At 39.6% G+C, this 21,849-nt stretch overlaps 1 protein-coding gene across 1 annotated transcript in view; it reads left to right on the top strand.

Annotated features, from left to right (window-relative positions):
- KCNK10 (potassium two pore domain channel subfamily K member 10) overlaps positions 1-16,942 on the top strand; it is a 65,420-nt gene extending 48,478 nt beyond the window's left edge. The window contains exons 5-7 of the mRNA XM_008629693.2: positions 4,619-4,805; positions 7,985-8,127; positions 10,030-16,942. Coding sequence (XP_008627915.1) covers positions 4,619-4,805; positions 7,985-8,127; positions 10,030-10,641 — 942 coding nt within the window. The 3' untranslated portion in view covers positions 10,642-16,942. The remainder of the gene's footprint in view (positions 1-4,618; positions 4,806-7,984; positions 8,128-10,029) is intronic.
- The last annotated feature ends 4,907 nt before the right edge of the window (positions 16,943-21,849 follow it).

The raw sequence follows: 21,849 nt of genomic DNA, 5'->3' as shown, positions 1-21,849 counted from the left end.
CATTCCTGCCCTTTCTTAAACACGCTTTCCCAGAGGTGCCACTGTGTCATCTCAGTGGCTCAGCAGTGCCCTGAGGTGGGTCTATTGGAGCCAGCAGTGCCAGAGAACAGAGAAGAACAAAAGATTGTTGTATTGTTCTTAGGTGTTAGTCCAAGACAGTGATATTTAAAATACATTTACCTTCAGTAGTCTCATTTAGAACATGAAGGAGCTAGGACAGCTTATGACAAAATCCACAGTGACTGTTACAGGCAGCGAAGACGTTGGTGTGACCAAATTGCTGATGACCAAGGGGCTCTGTGAGCCAGTGCTGTGCCAGTCTTTCCATACAGCCTGATGAGAAGGGCATCACACCTTACTGAGGTATGTGCCAGGCTCTGGACCAGGACTGGCTTGCATTTGGCTGAGAGACAAGCAGACAAGCAGTGTTAACCTATGACTGTCTGCACTATCTGCACTAGCTTTGCAAACATATTTTGCCTAAGGACATATCTAATGTTTGTGAGCTGATACATGTGATATTCTGGTTTATGGCTTGAGTATGAAGACTGTCATTCCTGGTGTTAAAATATTTTGGTCTGGAGGAAGTGATTTAGAAGACAAGCTGTTTAATTAGTGCATGGGCAGAGACAATCTGTTATGAGAATAGTTGGCAGCATGGGGAAGGGCACAAAGTTAAGAGTAGGTGAAGGGAACAAAAGAAATATTAAAGAAATGTGTTTTCTTTGAAATGTGTTTTTTCTGCTCTTTTGGAGAGATGAGGACAGCATTTTCCATGCAGGCATATTACACTGACTCTAAAAATATGCCATTGGTCATACAGCCAAAAAGGTAACCAGCTTGCCCGGAGCCTTGGGGATATTTGTCAGGAATTCAGAAAAGGAAAAGTTTGGAAGATGGAAAAACCATCTGAGCTTACTGTGAAGCAGCAAGTGTTCCAGTGCTATTTTTGGTTTAGTAGTACTGTATACTGGGGGAGTTTTTTATGAAATGAGAGGTGGCACTACCGAATCTTGGAAAAGGCTTATATGAAATATGCTGTTCATGGAAATAGATATGTTCCACGTATTTAGCATTTAGTCTAGTCTGATAAATGATGGTAGCTTCTTTTGATCCCATACTTAATGTCTCCTGCTCCCTTTTCATAGGAAGGTATATCAACCCTGTGGTCTCAGTTTGCAAACTCAAAAACATTGTTTGGTGCTTTTGTTGTCAACCATCAGGTCAGAAAAACTGTACCTCAGTTAATTCACCTGAAGAAAGCAGAAGACATAAAATAATCCACTACACTGGCTTTGCTCTATTGGGCCAGAGAGAGAAAAAAGAAAGTAAAAAACCCAAGGTTTATTTTAACTCATGAAATGATTAGGTAAGACCAAAACTACTAAACCGCCTGTATATATAATAGAAAAAGGGGAAAAAACAAAGCTGCAGTTATTGATGGAAAAGATGGATAATAACTAAATTCCACTGATAAGGGTGTTTTCATTAGTCTGTCTGTTCTTACCCCTCTTGGCACTAGAGCAGATTGACAGTAGGTTGTTTGAATTAATGTAAGCAAGATGATATCAGTAATGTTGCCAGTTTAGCACTTATCCACCTTAAGAATAAAATCAGCACTGTCATTGGAAAATGGAAGTGACCCCGATGGGTGCACAGAAAACTCTCAGTTCTTAGATTCCTTCTTTGATGTTTTCCAGATTAGTTCTAGGTGGATTTAAATTGGTCTCATTAGCAGGGACTAATTTATTTATAGTTGAAGAATGTCTTACAAATTACGTGCTTCATCACTGTGGAGAGAAATTGTTGGTAAACAAACTTAAAAAGAGAAAGAGTGGAAAATATCTCTTTTAAAGGTGTTTTAACTTTACTTGAACAGCTATAAGATTAGCTGCCTTTCTTGGGGGAAGGTGTTTGTTAAACTATTTGTAAACTATTTGTAAACTATTACTTTTTGACACCTATAGAAAATTCTGTATTCATGCCACAAAATGGGTTCAGATGATGTCTTACCCTGGCAGAAGTTGCTCAGCTATTTGACTATGTTTGGCTCCAGGCTGAAAATACTCTTTAAAAGAAAAATTTGTATGAAGTTATTCAGACTTCTCAACCTTTAGTATTATATAGAGTGATTATTGATTTATTCGTTTATTTATTTGTTTTAAAAATGACTTGGTGTAACACTGCAGTGAATTACATTTTTTAGTGTGTCATTATTACAATGTACATACTCCATTAGTAAGCACATTTATGCATTTGCATTTTTTTTATCTGTAGCAGTTATACTCTACTGTGAGTTTCCTCTGGATGCATATCTAACTGTAAAAAGACCCCCTTTTTCACTTCTATCCTGCATTTCACGTGTTACTGTTCATTAAGTAATTCTGAGTCCTGCTTTTGTGCTCTTTTCAGCAGCTCTAAAAATGCTATGCCTGATTCACCATTGCTTTCTGCCTTCATTTGTACCCTCAGCTGCTCTGCTTTTGTGTGAGTGACAAAGGTGCACAGTAACCATGAGTCAGGCCTTTTACAGATCTTCTCATTAATAACATTGTTACCATTTTTACTTAAAAAAACCGACAGCCTTTGGTTGAGTTTATCACCCATGAACAAGGGGATGTCCTGAACATTTGGTACTGAATTGCAGGCCATTCATTTTGTTCCTGTTTCTCTCATGAGACAAGACAATTCTGACATGTACTGAAATGCATTTTAATTTTGCTCTGTGGGAACTGGAGGAAGGATTACTGGGCATAACTTTGATGCTTGGTAGCTCCAAATTACTTTTTGTCCAAGGATTCCCAAGTTGTCTCCTAACTCACTGTAGCAAGGTTTCTGACACTTCATTTTTGCATATCAGGAAAATGAAGCATTTAGTAGAAGTAAACAAGTCACGTTGGTCAAGCTAGAAAATAAACATCAATTTGGTTAAGACCTCATTCTCAATGATAAAAGGCAAGGGTGCCAATCTAGGACACTCTGTAACATCCATGTGATCAGTTCTTTTCCCTTCACCACTCATACAATAAGTCTGAAATCCTGCCATTGTGAATGTGTGTCCATAACTCTTAAAGAAGATAGATCATTCTTTGGTATTTTAGCAAAATACTCAAAATAGCTCTTTGGAAAAAGAGGAAATAAGAAGTTAATTTGGGTTTTATATTTTTGTGTTGTTTTTCCCCTTGGTACTTGGAAGTTTCTTCCATGTCTTATATTTGGCATTATGTTACTAATCTTACTGGACTATTTCTATTCATCCAGACACAGAAAACAGTGCACACACACACAGAGACAAAAAAAAGCCCTAAGTGTAGGAATCATCTTAAACAGTATCAGAATTAAAAGTATCTATGAAACATGACATTTATGCTGCTGCCTGGTTCTGAATGCATCTCAGATCAGAGGAGTACTTAACGAGGGTCTGACACTGCACGTCTAAAAGAAATGCTCATGTTTTTGGGGAAGCACAGTATTGCTCACAAGCTGGTTAGATATTAACCAGTCAGGTAATATCCCTTCTGTATATTACAAAGATAACTTCTGAGATCTTATTTCCTGTCTAGGCAATGCCTTAATCTGAAATGAGATCTCATTTCTGGGTTAAGGGAGATGCTTGATTTGGAAACTAATTTGCAAATATGACTTACAGTGACCTCCACGTTGCTTTTCCAGGATAAATAGAGAATTTACACTGCCACTGAAATTAATCCACAGTAAGATTTCTAGTAATTTACAGGTTTTTCATGAAACTTTATTGGATGCTGAGTTTATTCACAGCAGACAAAATCTGAAATAAATCTGCCAGAGTCAATTGTGTTAATCCAGGCTTGCATTAATATTAATAGAAACAAAATCTAAGTATACATTAAATATATTGAGAGTTTATATGATTTAGGAGTGTAAAATATTACAATTACACTCGGTATATTTTTATTCAGTTTATAGCAGCCAGTAACACATACTCTTTGTTCAAGAGCTTTCCAGTGTGGATTTACATAGGTAATTTTTTCTCAGGCTGTTTGGTATTTGACATAAATCCTTTATTTCTGGAGTAAACCAATAATATAGTTTTCTATTTTTGAAAAGGAGATTTAACCTTCATGTTTGTGAATGAAAGCTGGAAATCCTGAGTCTAGAAAAGCCAAAGCATGAATTATTGCTACATAAAATTGCAGCTTTTCAGTGGGAGGAAAAGGGCTTTATTTTCATTTTAATCTTGGTCCTGTTTGTTGAATGCTTGGTGCTGGTGAGGCAGTGTGGGTGTACACACACACATGGAGGTGTGAATGTGCACTTTTTCTTACACATTGAACCTGAACTGGAGTGTATTGGTGCCCTTCAGGAGTGTTTTTACAGGTGGTGTTTGTGGTAGATTAGTCACTGCCTGGTGCATGGAAAATGGGAATCATGATCATCTGGGGCCAGACATGGAAGTTTACTATTACTTGGGCAGGACTCTCACTAAGAGGGAGAGAGACGGTTGTATTCCACCTAACAAACTCAAAAAGGCAGAAAGAGAATAGCAGGTGACACCAGCATAATCAGCATGTCATTCACAAAGTATACAGCTCCAGAAATCCACTCAAACATTTTCTTTCCTGTTATTTCCTTTTTCTAGAAAAAGCAAGTGAGTCAAACAAAGATCCGGGTGATCTCCACCATTGTCTTCATCCTGGCAGGCTGCATTGTCTTTGTGACCATTCCTGCATTTATCTTCAAATACATCGAGGGATGGACAGCCTTGGAGTCCATCTACTTTGTAGTTGTTACTCTGACCACTGTTGGCTTCGGTGACTTTGTAGCAGGTGAGCAGCTTTGAGTCAATGTGCACAAGGGCCTTGGCTCTTAGCATTTGTTTTCTGTTACAGAGAGGAGGCTCTTCACAATGGGTTATATTCCAGTTAAATGATGCCAGGTGTTTCTGTTGGGATTAGTGTGCAGTAGGACACCAGGTTGATTTAAGGTCCAGGTGCCTTGCCATTTGTAGATTGCAAGCCTTCAGCAATGTAAATAATGGGAGCCTGCAAAGTCGTGATTATCCTTTATTGTGCAATGAATTATGCAAAAGTCAAATTACTTTCCCATTGAATTAAAGATTTGTATTAGTCCATTAGTGCTCAGTCTGAAGCTGACTGCAGAAGCAAGTAGCCCAAATGATGAATGGAGGACTGAGCCATAGGTCTGTAGAATTCTCTGGTCAGATACAGTAGTGAGCCACTACTACAGGACCTGCAGCATTTCAGGACCTGCATTTTGTTTCCTAACCTTGGCAGAAATTTTGACATTGCAGTTGCCCTGTTAAGGAAGACTCTTGTAGGAGAGAAGGACTAATGGGGTATGTATCTCAGTGCTTGGAAGAGACTCTCTAAGACTAATACAGTACCAGCAAGAACTATAAATATCTACCCATATACAATTTCCAAAGAGGGAGTTGAGATAGTTGGCTGGAGAGATGAGAGATACATTTTTTTTTTCACACAACTGCTTCGATAACAAAAACGTGGTTAAAATATGTGGACTTTTTTCCATCAGTGCATGACCTCTACTCCTTATTCCTGTTAGTGGTCCTAATTAAATGCATTAAGTTGCCTGTGTTAAAAACAGTCAAATTGTGCTTCTTAGTCCCTATAAAAAGAATGAATTAAAAACACCAAATAAAATCACAAAATTTTCTTTGCTCAAGTAGTGTAGACAAGTCTTTTTGTAGAGAAGACTCTAATCCTCCTTTTTTATGACATACTGGCATAGAAGACATGAATTATTGAGGAAAAAATAAAGTCACTGAACAAAGAAAGACCCAGATATTAAAAAAAACCAGTTTTACGAGCATTCAGGTACAGAAGTGATTGTGTGACCTTTGTCCATTTTAACCACTTAGATGTCTAGAGGAACACTCTACTGATATTCTTTGGGGTATCACAGTATGAAATGAAAATATTTTACAGTATTTTTCTTAATAATACCACACCAGTATTGTTTAATAATATAATAGTAAAAAAGCTCTGAATATTAAATTGTTTTATATGCACATGATTAGGAGAATATAATCCACAGCTGGGTGGCTACTAACAAGCAGGATTTTTCAAAAATCAAACGGAAGACTCTGAATAAGAAAACTTCAGAGGCATTTTCATGATAAGAGTTTAAGGCAGGTGATCACCAGGAGATTTGGGCTTTATTTCTGGTTTTGAGAGATATTTTCTGCCCCTTTTATTTTCTGTCACTTTAATCTCTCAGTATCTCTGTTCCTTCAACATCAAATCAAAAATACTGTATCTTAATGGGTAAAACAGCATCAATGCAGCTATGCTGGCTTATTCCACCTAGAACAAATCCCAGCTCTTGGGAAACTGGGAGGTTTTTGTACTACTGTTGGAAATAAAATTGTGCATGGAGCCTGAAAAAACCTCTGTTTTTTCAGGCTCCATGCACAATTTTTATCTGATAGGCTGAAAAAAGTGGTCTCACACTTTCTCAGTCACCTGATTACTCTGCAAGATAGATCTAGACAATCTGTTTCCTAGTGAGCTTCCTCTGGGACACATATGATCAGGAGAGGCTTCTTGTACCATAGCAACAGCAGTCCCTGCCTCCCATTGTTTCAGACTCTTAAAAGACTGGAAAAAAAGAGTGTGATTCATGCAGTCTATGGGGAGAGATTAACATCAAAACCAATATTTGGGTCCCTGCCAATTCTCAAATGTCTGACCTTCCACGAGGGTGTTCAAACACTGTAACTACACTCATATTGAGTCTTGATAAAATTAAAGAGTGGTAGAAATGTCTCAGATTGCGAAAAACAAAGGCGAAAATGCTGAACTGTATTTTGATTTTAACAGGGGGAAACTCTAAAATCTCTCTTCAGTCATACAGAGGTGTAGGTGTCTAGCTCTTGTCTAACCAAGGCTGGAGTCCAGGAAATATGCAGACCCCTGCCTGAGTCTCCTGGTAGGCTTGCTCTTCAGGCAGGGATTTACACAGGTACCACCAAGGTGGTGTTCACGTACACTGAGGGATATGGTGGTGCCCATGGGGCTCTGCAGACTCTGCTGCTCACTCTCTTCTGCTTAGGGCTGTGCCTGCCTCTCACTGGCTCTCATTTTGCAGTGCACATAGCACTGTGATGGGACTGAGAGTCTCAAAAGTGAGGTTGTGGTTGCTTTCTTTTGTAAAAAATTTCTGTATTTTACTCTGTAGTAGGCAGCAACCTGGCTGCTACTGCACTTATTTGAGGCTCTTCGTAGTGCAGTAGGTTTGCCAAATGTCTCACATTCTTGCTTTGCCAGCTCATCCTGAGACTTGCATGAAGACCAATGTAGGATATTTGTTGCTTGGTTTGATCCATATCTCCTATGAAATCACAGGCCAGAGAAGGCGTGTTATCCAAGCAGCCTGTATAGCCTTATTTTCAGGGCTAATGCATGGTTGGCTTCCTGTCAGATACCCTGATTTGGAAGACAAAGCGATGTTTCTTTTTTCTGCACGTGTCTCTCAGTCATGTAGCTAAAACCAAAAAAATCTGGAAACTCTATAACCTCACGGGGTTGATCTGTAAATTTTCTCACCTAAGAGGCTGCAGGCAGTTCATAATATGGAAGATTAGTGGTATTAAACTTTTTTCTTGGACATGTGTTTGTGGTGTTGCAAGTACTATCAAAGTAGAATTTCAGTGTTGCTTCAGTGTACGAGCAATACAAAGGAAAGCATTTACTGGGTGCTCTGGCAGGTCACATAGCAACAGAACAACAGGTAATTTTGAAGACTTTTAATTGAAAACAGATGGGGTTTTAATCTAAAAGGGTGTCAGATGGGGTTCCTCCCATCTGATGGGCTTCTTGTCTTATTATCAGAACTACAGTGCTATTGACGAGTTAAGAAATACTTTTATTAAAGTATTTTATTTATTAAATTCTCAGAATTGCAGATATTTTGTAATAATTTTGGCACCTCATGATTCGTAAGCATAAGTATATGCTTATTTCAGGAGGAAATGCTGACATCAAATATATGGAGTGGTATAAACCCTTAGTGTGGTTCTGGATCCTTGTTGGCCTTGCCTACTTTGCTGCCGTCCTGAGTATGATTGGAGACTGGTTAAGAGTCCTGTCCAAGAAGACACAAGAAGAGGTATGACTAGTAATTTCTCAGTGGTTTGTCATTTTACAAGAGAGATTTAAGTGCCTGATTCCTGCTTGTCTAAATAAGGGTGCTGCTCTGCATGACCAATGTTCAATATTCCTTGTGGTTTACTTCACTGTCTACCTTTGGTATACAGTTAGCTCTAATCTTTAGCTCCTTCACAAAGGAAGGGATAAAAACAACTGAAGCAACCAAGGTTGTTACACCTCTGTCAGTACTCAAAAATACATAGAACACATCAGTAGGATTGCAATTATGGAATGAGACGCCAGCCTTTACTCTGAAACTAGCTTTGAAATTGTACTAAAAATTTCAGTGTTCTCTCCTTAAAAATGAAGAGATTTTCCTGTCTTTTCCTATGCCAGGGAATATGGTTCTGAATATAAGTTTAGATTCAGGTCCCTTACTCTGTGTACTCTGTTTTTAAAAGTTGAAGAAACTGAGTAGTCCGCATCAAGGAGAGCATGACTAAATTCACTCAGAACATGCTCTCCGTGATTCAAAGAGGATACTGCTAATGCTTCACTCAAATAAGTGTGGAAAATAGAAAGGGAGTTCCCATGACTCTAGAGCTGAAGCCTGTGGTGGAGGATGTTAGTAATATCATTTCAAATTTTAAGGCAATCTCTGTATTACTAGCAAAGCTTACCTGGCAGGGTTAACCAAAGAGCAGGAAAGACAAAATTTGGCAGGGGCATAGTGCTGTTTCTAATTTTTGAGGGCATCTACAGCACCCAAGGCCTGGTGCACCCCTATGCATCTCCATTAATAAAGGGGACTGCAGAAGGTTTGGCTATTGCATTGATCATCATCAGGCACCCAGAGCTGGGAATCTGGTCTCCCACATGGATGCAAGATGCCTTCTGCCACAGTGCTAAATGGACACCTGTGCATCGGGCCTGCAGGAAAAAAGATAACTCCTTGTGGGTTACTGGATGCAAAAACTTGAGTTCAGGCTGCAGCAGCACAAACCATTGACCGTGGTGGGCTCCTGCAGACACTGTACTCCTGAATCTGTTCTCCTTTAGCTGAAGTTTGAAAAAGGCCTGTTTTAACTACAATGTTGCTTGGTCATTTATCTTGGTGTTTCTCATTTTGGAAGGCTTATATATTCAATACAGCCGTCACTTGGTGCTTTATTCTTAGCCATTATTCCAGCCTCCAGTGAAAAGGAGTAAAACAGAGAAAGACAGTAGGACATTCAAGGATATGCTCATAGTGCCCACACAGAATGTGTGCTGAAAACTCCTCCAGATGGCTTGAGAGTGTGGTATTTGGACAGTTGTGGAATGGAAACCTCCATTAAAGACAGCTACATTTGTCCCTGAGAATGAACCCTAGACTGGAGGAATCAGAGGGCCACTTGAAATTATCTAACGCGTATTTAACATTAACTGCTCTGTGACTCTGTGGCCCTGAATAGAACCTTCAGTGGGACTAAACAGCTGCATCCATGAGCAGTAAAGGAAGACACATTACTGTACTGCTGCCCTGGTTGTTGTGCTGTTCCAAAGCATACTGGTTTAACTGTATGTGATTAACTTTGCCCACTCTTGACCATCTACTGCTGACATTATGAGTCAGGAATTTTGTTCTTAATCAAGGATGGATTAGCATGAACCTGTCCCATCATGTAACACAGCTATAAAATGTGTGGGGTGGTAAAGTGACACAGGCAGATGAGTTCTATGTCACGTAAGATCAGTTGGTATGTTTAGAGTTTGCCCAGTGTAACCACTTTGCTACTGGAGCTTGGGTCCAGATGGATGCAGTGGAGATGGGACCACTCCCCAGTTTCATGCCAGAGAAGAAACTGCTTGTGCTGCTGTTCTTCAGGAAAGATTTTGCTTTTTTTTTTTTAATTAATTTCTCTTTCCTCATGTTGTAAAGGTTGGAGAAATAAAAGCTCATGCAGCAGAGTGGAAAGCAAATGTGACAGCTGAGTTCAGAGAGACACGGAGGCGGCTCAGCGTGGAAATCCATGACAAACTTCAACGGGCAGCCACCATCCGGAGCATGGAGCGCAGGCGCCTGGGCCTGGACCAGCGAGCCCACTCCTTAGACATGCTCTCTCCAGAGAAGCGCTCTGTCTTTGCTACCTTGGAAACAGGACGCTTCAAGGCCTCCTCTCAGGAAAGCATCAACAACAGGCCTAACAACCTGCGCCTTAAAGGGTCAGATAAGCTCAACAAGCATGGGCAGGGGGCATCCGAGGACAACATCATTAACAAGTTTGGATCATCTGCCAAGATGACCAAAAGGAAAAACAAAGACCTCAAAAAGACCATGCCTGAGGATATGCATAAAATTTATGAGACCTTCAGAAACTATTCCTTGGATGAAGAAAAAAAGGAAGAGGAGACAGAGAAGGTGTGTAATTCCAAGAACTCTTCTAGCACTTCAGTCCTGACCAAGTGTATCCAGCAGCACTCAGACCTGGAAAATGGAGTGATTCCCAATGAAGCCAAAGAAAGGGAGCATAAAAACAAAGTGTTACTTTAAGACAAAAGTTAAATGTAGAAGATGCTTGACTTGAATGAACAATGTTGGTGGTTTTATATACATATATATTGAGACACGTGCCTTATACAGACTCCTTACTCAGTCTGAATTATATAGCATCGAAGAATATTTCACTGTGCCATAAAGACTCAAGCTTGCTCTGCCAAAACAAATCAGGAACACAGCACTGCAGAATGGCAACAGAAAGCTACGCACATGGAAATTTCAGCCTGTATAAGATTACCAGGGCAAGACACAAAGGAAGGGATTGAACCATGGCAGTATCACCAGAATGCTCCTACCATGGTGTGCTATTAGACAAAGGGCAGCTATGCAAGAAGAGCCTGTGAAAGGGATGAAAAACAGTGTATCTTTGTCATGGAGTATGCATCCATAAAGCCTTCCCCTGGTGATTAAAAAGAGGAGAAATGAGTGGAGAGAACTAGAAACCTTCAGTAAGGCTTAGTTTACGTTTTGGCACGTGATCCAAGCTAGATTTTTTTTTTTTCCGTATTTTTGAGTCAGATGCATTACCTTTTCTAAATGCCAAAAGAATGTCCATGGACACCGCCAGCACCTGGGTGCTGGTTTGAAAATCAACACAGACATAAGTAAGGGTTGGATTGCTCTTTTCATTAAAAAAAAAAAAAAAAGAAAAAAAAGAAAAAACTCTGTGGGTATTTATCTTAAGCAGTGAAAAAAAAAAGAAAAAAGAAAGAAACAAATGGATTTTTTTTTCTCATGTAGGAAAATTCAATGTAAAGTCACAGCAAGAAAGTGCATATGAAGAAAATATAACATCTCATGATATTGCTTAAAAGAAGAGAAACATCAATTTAAAATTTGGCTAGATGTATAAAACAGTGGGCCAACTTTTTTTCTTTTTTTTTAATAATTTCTCATTCACACTTTCTACCACTGGAACAAACCCTTCTATTTAATGCTGTAAGACTATAAGGACAGAAGGGAAGCTATAGCTTTTGCATGTCAGCAAACTGCTGTTCTCTAGCTGAATCTGAATTTTTAAAAATAGACATAAGAGCTTACATGTGATTCAAATGAGGGCTCCCATAGAATCTCAGGGCTCTCTGCCCCCTTTTGCTGGGTTTGGTTTAGACATAAGCTGCTGTCATAATCTCAGAAAAAAAAAGAAATTTAGGAAGAAAAATATTGTGGTAATCTTTTAAGTGCTTATAGCTTTAAGTGCCATTAATGCTATCATATTTTGTAACTTTTTAAACAAGTATTTGGAATTATTTGGTTTATTTCCTTTCAGGTACTATCTGTGTTGGACATTTGATATTCCTTTTATTGATAAAAAGTAAACATGAGCTCTCTGCATTTCTAGAGTAAAGTGAAATGTAACTAAACTGGGGGCATTTTTAAAAAATCTTCTGTGCTGTCTGGGCATATGGATATAAAAAACAGAATTGTGTCTAGACTTCACAGGAAATATTCAAAGAAAAGGCTGCAAAATAATTAACGGGAATTGCAGAACATACTAAATTTTTTATAGCATCATTGGGCTACTGGGTGGGCCATTACAGATAGAAGATTTTGCATGCTGGAAATGAGAAACACATGATTGTACCAGCAATGCTTTCTCTAAGCTTTCACAAAACCCTAAATATTCTTGCAATTCGAACTGTAGGCTTTTATGTAAGGTAAGCATGGATGTTGATTGCAGAGACTCCTGCAAGCTAGTCAAACATACAGACATGCACATGCAGACACGGACTTTTGGAATTGCATGCCGATGTCTACATACACAAAAATGCATGTGTCATTCTGTGACAGTTTCTGAGATTTTATGCACAATGAGACAACTCAAAATCAAACTGGCCACCAGAATACATGATTGCCATGGCTATGAATGGAAGCATGGCAGTGCGAATGCAAATTTTGAGTATACATATTTGCATATCTAATGACTCTGCTGGATTTCCAGGAGTGAGCCAAATTCCACTAGTGCAGAGGAGGAAAGAAGTTCTTAGTTTGTTTTGTCTGCTGGTTCACTTCTCTTGAAATGTCTTATCATCATTTTAATTTCATTATCTGTCTGAAAACCAAGGATGGAAAAGCAATGTTTGAAAAATTTCAGGTCATTTGGGATTGCTCTAACTCAATAAGATCCAAGAGAAATTGAATTCTGCTTACTTCACCAGTGAATCGTATGGTGCAGGGCTGCACTCTGGCTTTACCTTACCAGAGGCAGGGCAGTAAGCCCAGTCCCCAGGGAAGGTTCCACTTGACTCAAGAACTGCCGTGGCTTCTGGAGACTTTTGTGCCAGGCAGCCCTATGCTTGGCTTCGCAAACACGCAGATGGCAGCTTGTGACCATCCTCAGTCCCATCCTCCTCAAGCCACAGGCAGACACCAGCAAGGTGCAGGTCTCCTCAAGCACTGGAGTTCTTTAGCCTGCCTGTTACTGCTGATTTTGGGCAGGCCTTGAGTGCCACATATGAACAAATCTTCTGAAGTCTCATCCATGAGCATCACTAATTCTGTAGTGCCAGGATGGATGAAGCGTATCTGGATGTACCAAGGCTGTTCGGATCTGGTGTTTTACTGGCAGGAGGTTAGGAGTGAAAGCTACAATTTAGATTTGCCTTTGAATTCCAGAAAAGGTTCAGAAGTGCTCAGACATATGATTTGGGTCTGAGAATTAAAGTAATGCCTTGTTACATCATCCTGCGCTTTGCATCTATGAAGGATCTGGCACCCAAAAGCATCTCACCTGACTCTGAAAGCATGCAATACATTCAGTTTGTGCAAATAATTCTCCATGGTTACCAAATGCCAAGATCAACATCATGCATGCAGTGTTCTGTGTTTGTCAGATGAGTTCTTCTCACAAGAAATGCTTGCCTGCAATAGAAAAGTTCTGCACAGTCACACAGACATCTGTAAGGATATGGGAGATGCATTTTCCGTATGTGAAATACAAGGTTTAGTCATAGCCAGGGGTCTGTCTTGTAGGAATTGTCTGTGTGAGCAGGGAGTTGAACAGCAGGCAAATCACAGAAAACAAGTCAACATGGACAAGTGACTCAGGAGGCAAAATTTGTTGGGCAAATTCAGAACTGTTTGCTCTGATGTAAGAGAAGGACAATGACATATTTGCATAGTTTTAATCTTAACTTTCTGTGTTCTCAATCTGTCCCCTGTCCAGATTCTAGGTGATGGTGTGTGTGTCTCATTCTAGTTTCTGCGTGGCCACGTCATGCAGGAGCCACTGGCTGACATTTTACTAGCTGTTTCTTCAGCATCTCCTGGTTTGGAATATAATAGTTCAGGGACAAAAGGTGATGCTCAGTAAACTCTCAGCGACATACTGAGCAGAGCATTTGATGACCTTTTATATCAAAGCAAATTGCTCTCTTTCATTCCTCTCCATTTCTGTGTCTGTGAAACTTGCTGAGAAAGTTGCCAGGCTACTACAGGAGTAAATATTTTCTTCTTGATGATTTCCTATTAAATACCTCAATATACATAATTTTTATGATAATATGGGAAGTGCAAATGGTGTATTTCATAGGGGGCCAGACAGAAACATCTTGACACCTAAAATGACATTTTAATGAGCTAAATTGCTTTTCCCCTTCTAAAGGGCACCCCTTGGTTTTAATTGTCTGCAACAGCTTAAGAGAGAATCTCAGCTCAAACATCATATGTTTTTATGGCTAAAATTCTCATCCTCTGGCATTTAGTAATACCTATAAAAAACTTGTCATGTTATTTCTAGTGAGGCTGCTCCACCATTACAGAAAGTTTTAGCAAAAGTAGTCTGAACCATATCCAAAACTTATTTCTCTAAATTAGGCCCTTTCCCAGCAGCCTGAAAATATGATGTCAAACAAAAGGGTGGGTTACTCACTTTAGCTCTCAGATCCTGCCCTGAGCATAACATTGACATGGGAATTGGGACCTGAAAGAACAAAGGAAACATGGATTTTCTGTGGCTGCACCCCTGACACACAGAGGACAGCTCAGCTGCTGTACTCCTACAGCTTTCAGCTCTGCAGTCTGGCTTGTGCAGGAGAATTCTGCTATGCCACTTTGGGGATCCTCCTGAACCATTAACCATTGTAACCATCACTGAATTCATGCAGATACTGTTTTTCAAAAGATTTGTAATTTCATTACCACTTAATAGGGAACATTATTTCTAATAAATCCTAGAAATAATAGTAAATAAAATAATCCCCCTCAGTGATTTATATTCATGAAACCTGATTTTGCTTGTTGCCATGAAACTGTAAATCATCCGAGCTTCTGCTGCCTGTCTTTAGATGTCTCTAGTACCAGTGTGCTTCCTCCAAAGCCATTAAAGGACTATGCCAGAGACTTTCTGTAGAAATCTCTAACCCATAACAAGTGATATTATGTCTGAGTTCAGGTTGTTAAAAACCCTGTCCTTAAAAACCCTGCATTTTTCGGAAGTATTTGTATTTATGCTGTACATGGGCCGTTTCTTTGCCAGCTTTGGTTTTCTCAGGGGTTTATTTGTGTTGTCAGGTTGCATGATGTCTGCTACTCTCACTTTTCCCATTGTCCACTAGAAATAAATTACAGGCAAAGACCAGGCATCACGTTATGTTGTGTACTAACCTAGAGCAGGAAGTGTCCTACTAAACAGATATGAATTTGAAAGGTGACTGGGGACAGCTTCAGTCCTCCCTGTGCATTTACTTGTCCTGAGCTATGTTTTGTCTAATCTAAGGCCAAAATCTTCCCCTGTAAGTCTGTGCAGTAAAGTGAAGCTAGCTTGTTATTTTTTAGCTTTTTATGGCAAAGGCCTGCTGTTTTAACTCATCTCTGCTGTGCAATTTATACTTACTGGAATGGCGTTATATCACTAAACACAAATGAGCTCAGTTTCAGAAACAGTTCCCTAGGCATTTAAGTATCAATGAAAACACATGGAAAATCAACACAAATCTGTGGAACTCAAAGGCTTGTAGATTAATGTATGAAACTGATTGGCTGAAATGCATCAGCAAAAAAATGTAGATTTGAAAATTCCTTTGGGTTGCTGAAATTTTCCCAAGGTCCCTATCTACTCTACCACCAATAAGTTACTCTCCTTAATACCACTGCTGAATTGGATCATATTTTTCCTCCTGCCACTGCAGTTCATAATGTTGTTAGTCTCTGTTGACTTGTGTTGTTGAAATCACTGAGGAAGCAGTTGCAAAAGCGAATTTGGGGTTGTCCTGATGTAGCCAGTGCATAGTCTGTGAGCTGGATCATGCTGGGATGGGAAGGTCACTCTAAAGGCAAGTCTTACCCACCACACTGAGTTCTCAGGAACCAGTTGAAGAACAGCCCCATGCAAACACCTCTCACATGGCACACATAACTGGTTCTTGCACACAGATTTACTGGTGGTGCCTCCTCGCTCCATGCAGGTAGATGTGAACTTCTTGTGCTCCCTCATCTCTGGTTACAAGTCACATCTGAGCTAAGTCTTATCACCAGGAAATAACAGGCCTGCTGCTTTTGGGGGAAAGTGCACATTGCTATAGCATTTAGCCTTTTGAGGCAAAGAGTATCTGCTTTGCCTTGCTGATCCTGAGAGCAAAGCAAAGGCAGATGATACTTGGCATGTGAGAGAGAATACTTCTGTCTCCCAAATACATTCTGTCCCCAAAGTCCTTTTTATTGTGAGAGCTGGGTGCGCTCAAGAGGAAGGCTTATGGCGCTTTTTTGAGATGTAAGCCAAACATACCAGCTTTTACCATTTAGCAGTTTCTTAGATCCTGGAATAATATAGTAGCTTTAATTAGAAAAAAGCAGTCTAGATCATATCTTCCCAACAATTTAAATTTATTCAGGGCAGTGTATCAATGTAGTTTTAGAGTGATTTTTTTCCAGATTCTAATAGAATTTGATCTGGACCTTGGACAGTACTGAGAAACCACTATTAGTCATTTTCAGCTTTTTGTTTGAAAAAGAAGTTTCTTAAAACTTGGGGAAACACTTTTTTGGGATGCTGTTCTACTATTTTTTTCCTGATCAACTTCAAATTATACTATAAACAATCAGTAAAACCAGTTGCAAGGATGTTCTATCTACTTTCTTGTCTCTGTCCCTCTTTCTTTCTTTCTGTAATATTTAATGGTGCTTTAGAAAGACATTCTCAGAAAAATGACAGTTTCATAAATGTCATTACCAGGGTGCAGAGCAGAATGTGCTTGTACCATCTTGATAAGTTTTGCTGCTATTGTTGTTATTTTATGATGTAATGTTTTAAAAGATTGAAAAAAAAATTGGAACAAAGACCATCCAGATGAAAACACTTTTCCTGTTGTTTTTTTAAATCTTTCTGTTGTCTAATCATCCAGCAAGGGGATGTAATTAACCGTCTCTTTTGCATATCTCTAGAAAACTGTGCCTTGCTGGTAATATCACTTTTGCTGGACCTTTGGGCTTGGTTTTGCCCCTTCTACCTTTTCTCCCTGGTTGATGATCCAGATTCCCATGTTTCCTGGGTGTGTAATTTGGGAAGCCATGGTGCTGGGCTGGTTTCAAAAGAGAGACTTAAATTTCCAGTCGTCCCTTTACCCATACTGAGCCATTTCTGCATTTAGTGACTAGTCAACAGGGAAGCAAGAAACAGAACATTGAGGAGGCTCTGTCTCTCTTTCCAAGTTTCTTTCCAAAGAAATTATTTGCTGGGATGACTGGAAGAAATCACTGATGGGGAGAGGAGGTGAAGGTTTTTGACTTTGGGAAGCACAGACAAAGTTGGGGTTGTCTTTTACTGTGATATCTTTTGCCTTTTTGCAGCTTTTTGGATGTTTGTGTATTGACTGATTTCTGTGTGAGGCCTCAGATTCCCTCGCTGTCTTGTTTTTCCTTTAGATTGGGAAACTGCAGCACAGGCCAGTCCACTCACAGAGGGTGCATACTCTTGAACTATGTTCCTTTTTTCAGCAAATGGGGGTGATAAAAAATTACAGTAAGCATGGTTCATAGTTCTGCATAGTGTGTATAGGGACCCCTCATGGCTGAACCTTCGCTTGACTTTGAGAGAAAAAAATAAAGAAAAAAACCTTCTCTGGACGGAGCAAAACAATCTTCCCCTTTTTTGTGCTAGTTTTTATATGCTGTTTATGCTACTCAGTCCATACTGATTCTTGCTACTTGTGTATTAACTGTGCCAGTCAAGACATATTTCTCCAAAGCCCACCTCCATCTCCAAAATTATTTCTCCTTCCTTATGATCATGAGTCTTTTAATTGGACCTACTTTAGCTACTCTGTACCACTCATTTTTCATGCAAAAATGGTTGTTTGCATTTTCTAGTTTATGCACATTCTACTTGTTCAATTGATTTCCAGGTCCAGACTTCATCAAGCTACAGCTGTTTGCTCTGACTTTGTGACCTGTTGCAGGGGGTATACAGATGGTACTTAAGTTTCTGGAGTCCTCCAGAAAACAGACCTATTTAGCAAACTGACCCAAGTCATTGTTCCTAGAAGTGATTGAGAAAGACAAAGGAAAGAAGAAAAAACCCCAAAAAACCAGCAAAAGCCGAAAGGTGGATGTATGAGAAATTGTGAATACCTTCTTTTTCTCCAAAACCTATATTCAGGATGCTGCGGGTCCCACTAAGATTCTTGCTTAAAAATTATTTTCTCAGTACAGTCTGCTGTTTTGCAGAACACCAACTGTTTCGAAACAAATTGTTAACATGGTAGAAAACCAATTAAAGTTGCTCTAGAAACAATAAATTACTATATAATAGTACAGTAACATACTGAAAGTGCATAGTTTAGGGAGGAATATCCCACAGAGATTTCACAGCACATTTTTTGGCCTGGCAGTTGTCACTGCTTTCCAGAAAAGCTTTAGATCATTTCCATGGGGGACCCTAGAGACTTTCCCCACTGTAGGAGATTGCCTCTGGGTCATCCCTTCCTTTCATTCTGGCACAAGGTGCTGATGTTTTTCTTGATGGAGAACTCTTTTGACAGTGCCATTTCTGAGGCAGAACAATCTAAATGTCATTACTGAACCCAATTTAAACAGGATGGATGGACACCGTAAGTTTGACTTGAAGCAATTAGCTAAATGGACCTGTGCCACTATTTCCTCCTAAGTACAGTTACCTCTTTGGGAAGAATAAAGCAGTAAATTAAGACTGTATTACATTCCAGAGCATGTGGTGACTGTGAATCTTGGTTGTGCATATGAAGAACTTGTTTAAAATATCCACTCCATTACACTGAGCCACAGTGTGCCAAATAGCTTAATTGGTGGGGGTCCAAAACTGTGATCCTTCTCTCATTTACAACCATTAGAATCACTTTAAAAAGAGAAGAGTGTAAACTGAGCAACACAGTTCTACCTGTCAGCAGAAATCTGAATGTTTCTTGAGGTGAACAATTGACTCCCATGTGCAACCAAAGTGGAGAAAAATAGGACTATTGCAATTCCTGAGGGGAAAAAAAGCCAAAAACCCACCATAACAAAACATAACAGCAACACCCCCCTTCCCCCTAATCCCAAATAACAACAACAGTCACAGAGCAAAAGCTTTTCCCTATGCCACTATCTCATTGAATATATCTGGCCTTCTGTGCATTTCATGCTTTTGCAGGTGGCATCAATGAAAATTAAGACATGCATAGTGCCTTTTGCTCTTGTTAACCTTTCAGAGCTAATCCAGTGAGGAGAAAGTCAGCTTCCTGTTAATCCTTTGTAAGCAGTATGCAAAGATCTTACAGTTGCAGGTTTATTGCTTCCCCCTTGCATGAGTATCTGGGCAGAAAAAGAGACAGAAAATTCTACAAAGGACAGAGTTTGGGCCTGCAAATCTCTTCTTCCTACAAGGGTTTGTGGGAAAGACACACGCAGTGCATTCCAGAGCACAAGCTGGAAATGTGATTGAAATGATTGAAATGATTGAAAAAGAAACAAAACAGCACATAAACTGAGGCTGTTTTGCAAAGAGTCATTAAATACAGACAGGAACCTCATGAGATCATTTTTATGATGTCATATTACAGATTTGGGAGTGACTTTTAAGATGTCACAGCAGGAAAAACAAGAGCCCTGGCAATCATTGTCACATGTGTTGAAGCCTGTGGAGAGGCTGGAGCCGGGCTAATCGATAACTCCTCCACAGTGAATAGAGCAGCAGGCGTTTGAGGGATTAAGCACAAACAAATGATGACTGTGTGTTTTGTAACAAGGGAAATAGGTGCTGTCTGAGTAACAGCAAGATTTCAGCCTTAGGTGCTGAAAGATACAAGTTGTGCTGTCAGATTTACACCAAACTGCTTAATCCTCCAACCAGGGGTGGCTGAAAGACAACAGCCTACTCAGGTATTTAGTTCAGACTTTATCCTAGAGCAGGTCCATCTTGTGGGGAATTCATGCTGTGCTGTGAAGCCAATTATATTCTTTTATTTCCATTTCTTATTCTGGTGTAGCTCAATTTGACAAACTAAACATATTTTGTCAAGCTGAAAAAAAGACAAAACCCAACTAAATACAAAATAGCAACAAATACCCCCTTGTAGGCTGCAACTGTCACTTTTTTCCCCTTGGATTCCTTCAGCATAGCTGCCTACTGAGAATGATTTATAACATTTATCATGTTGTTTAGAAACAGCAAGTCTTACTGTTTGAAGAAAGGTATATGACTGCATTTCTCATGAGAAGGAAAAGAGGAGGAATCTCCCTGAAATCTGGGCTTGTCTTAAACTAGAAAATAAAATTTTTGGTAGCTCATTCTGCAACTATGATTTCCTTTTTAGCAGGAAGTTATTTTATATTTCACCTCCTAACAAGAGCTTTAAATGAATAATTTCATTTCTGCTTTTGATTGCTTAAGTTTCCTGCCTTTCTAAGCCTTCACTAATCTATGAAAATAGGTGGCTTCCTTTCTGTAGAATGGACCTCCCTCCCTCAGGCTGAGTACTAATAAATTAGCCCTGCCTACTTGCAATCCTGCATGAAGCAATCCCAGCTCGTTAGCTCTTCTTTGGCAGTTACCAAACAAGCCAATGTAATGCAACAGCAAAAGAGGTTTGGGCTGTGCTTGGCAATTTCTCTTGCCCATCATTAGTCACACATCCCTCCCTGGATTTCTGATTCCTGCTTGTCTGCTCCTCACTAATGCCTATAACAGGGGGCTTGCCTACAGTAAATTTAATCTGGGCTCTCTATAAAGTAGTTGCTGGTGGTTTTTTTGTGTGTAAGGCCAAGCTGTGAAGGCCAGGAAAATGGAGGTACTTTCTACAGAAATCATAGTGACCACCATATTTGTGATCCTCAGGCTCTTTGTTTTAAGCAACGGCCATCTCTGGTGTGGGGATCTCTGCATATTGGTCTAGACAGACATATTTCCTATTAACATGTATAATACACTGCCATTAAGCATCCAGATGATGGGGAAACCAGTACATTGGGGATGCTCTCAGGTACTGAAAGAAGTTCCAAAGAAATAAAGAGATACATGTCAAACCTTGTGGCTTAATAAGAGGAAATAGTTAAGTCTTTTAAGTCTTTTCCTCTCTGTGTCTCCTGGCATTACTTAGTTATTTGATCAGTTTGTTGGCCAGTGTGTACAAAGAATGAAAAGAAGACCTACAGGTGCTTATGGACCTAAAAAAGGGACTTCGTTTAACAGCACTGTGTGGTTTGGAAAGGAAAACTGTCTTGCAGGGAGAAAATGAAGACTCTTTAGTGGAGGTTTTCCTGTCCATTAGTGTAGTCATCAATAACTTGCCTCACAATCAATGTGCATCTGGAGAGCAGAAAGTCAGAAAGCATTGGTTGAAATGTGAACCTGTCAAGCCATAAATCCAGATATGTCGGGGTCCCTCGGCCGGGCAAAGATGTGAACGTGTTACTGTGACACAGGTGGGTGTGGGGACACTGCAGTGCCAGCATTAAATGAGGGCTGCTGCAGGGTCGGCAGAAGTGGGGTTTCTTCTTCTGTGATCAGGGCCCTTCTTTGGCATCTCTTGTCCATTTAGAGACTGAAATACTTTGTTTGAGTATTTTAACAACCATAACAACAAAATCCTTACGTTTTTGCTTCATTGTAACAAAAATTCTGCTATATCTTGATGGGTACTAGGAGTAGTTTTCCAGAGAAGCAAACTCTGCTAAATAATAAGATTTATTTTAAAAAATTATTTTAGGAAAGTAAAATAGAAGTAGATTGGATTAAGGAATACTATGTTTAGA

Source organism: Corvus brachyrhynchos, unplaced genomic scaffold (genome assembly GCF_000691975.1).
Source record: "Corvus brachyrhynchos isolate BGI_N302 unplaced genomic scaffold, ASM69197v1 scaffold1, whole genome shotgun sequence".
Classification (NCBI taxonomy): Eukaryota; Metazoa; Chordata; class Aves; order Passeriformes; family Corvidae; genus Corvus; species Corvus brachyrhynchos.
Note: the sequence above shows the minus strand (reverse complement) of the source record. Positions and strands in the feature narration are given on the sequence as shown.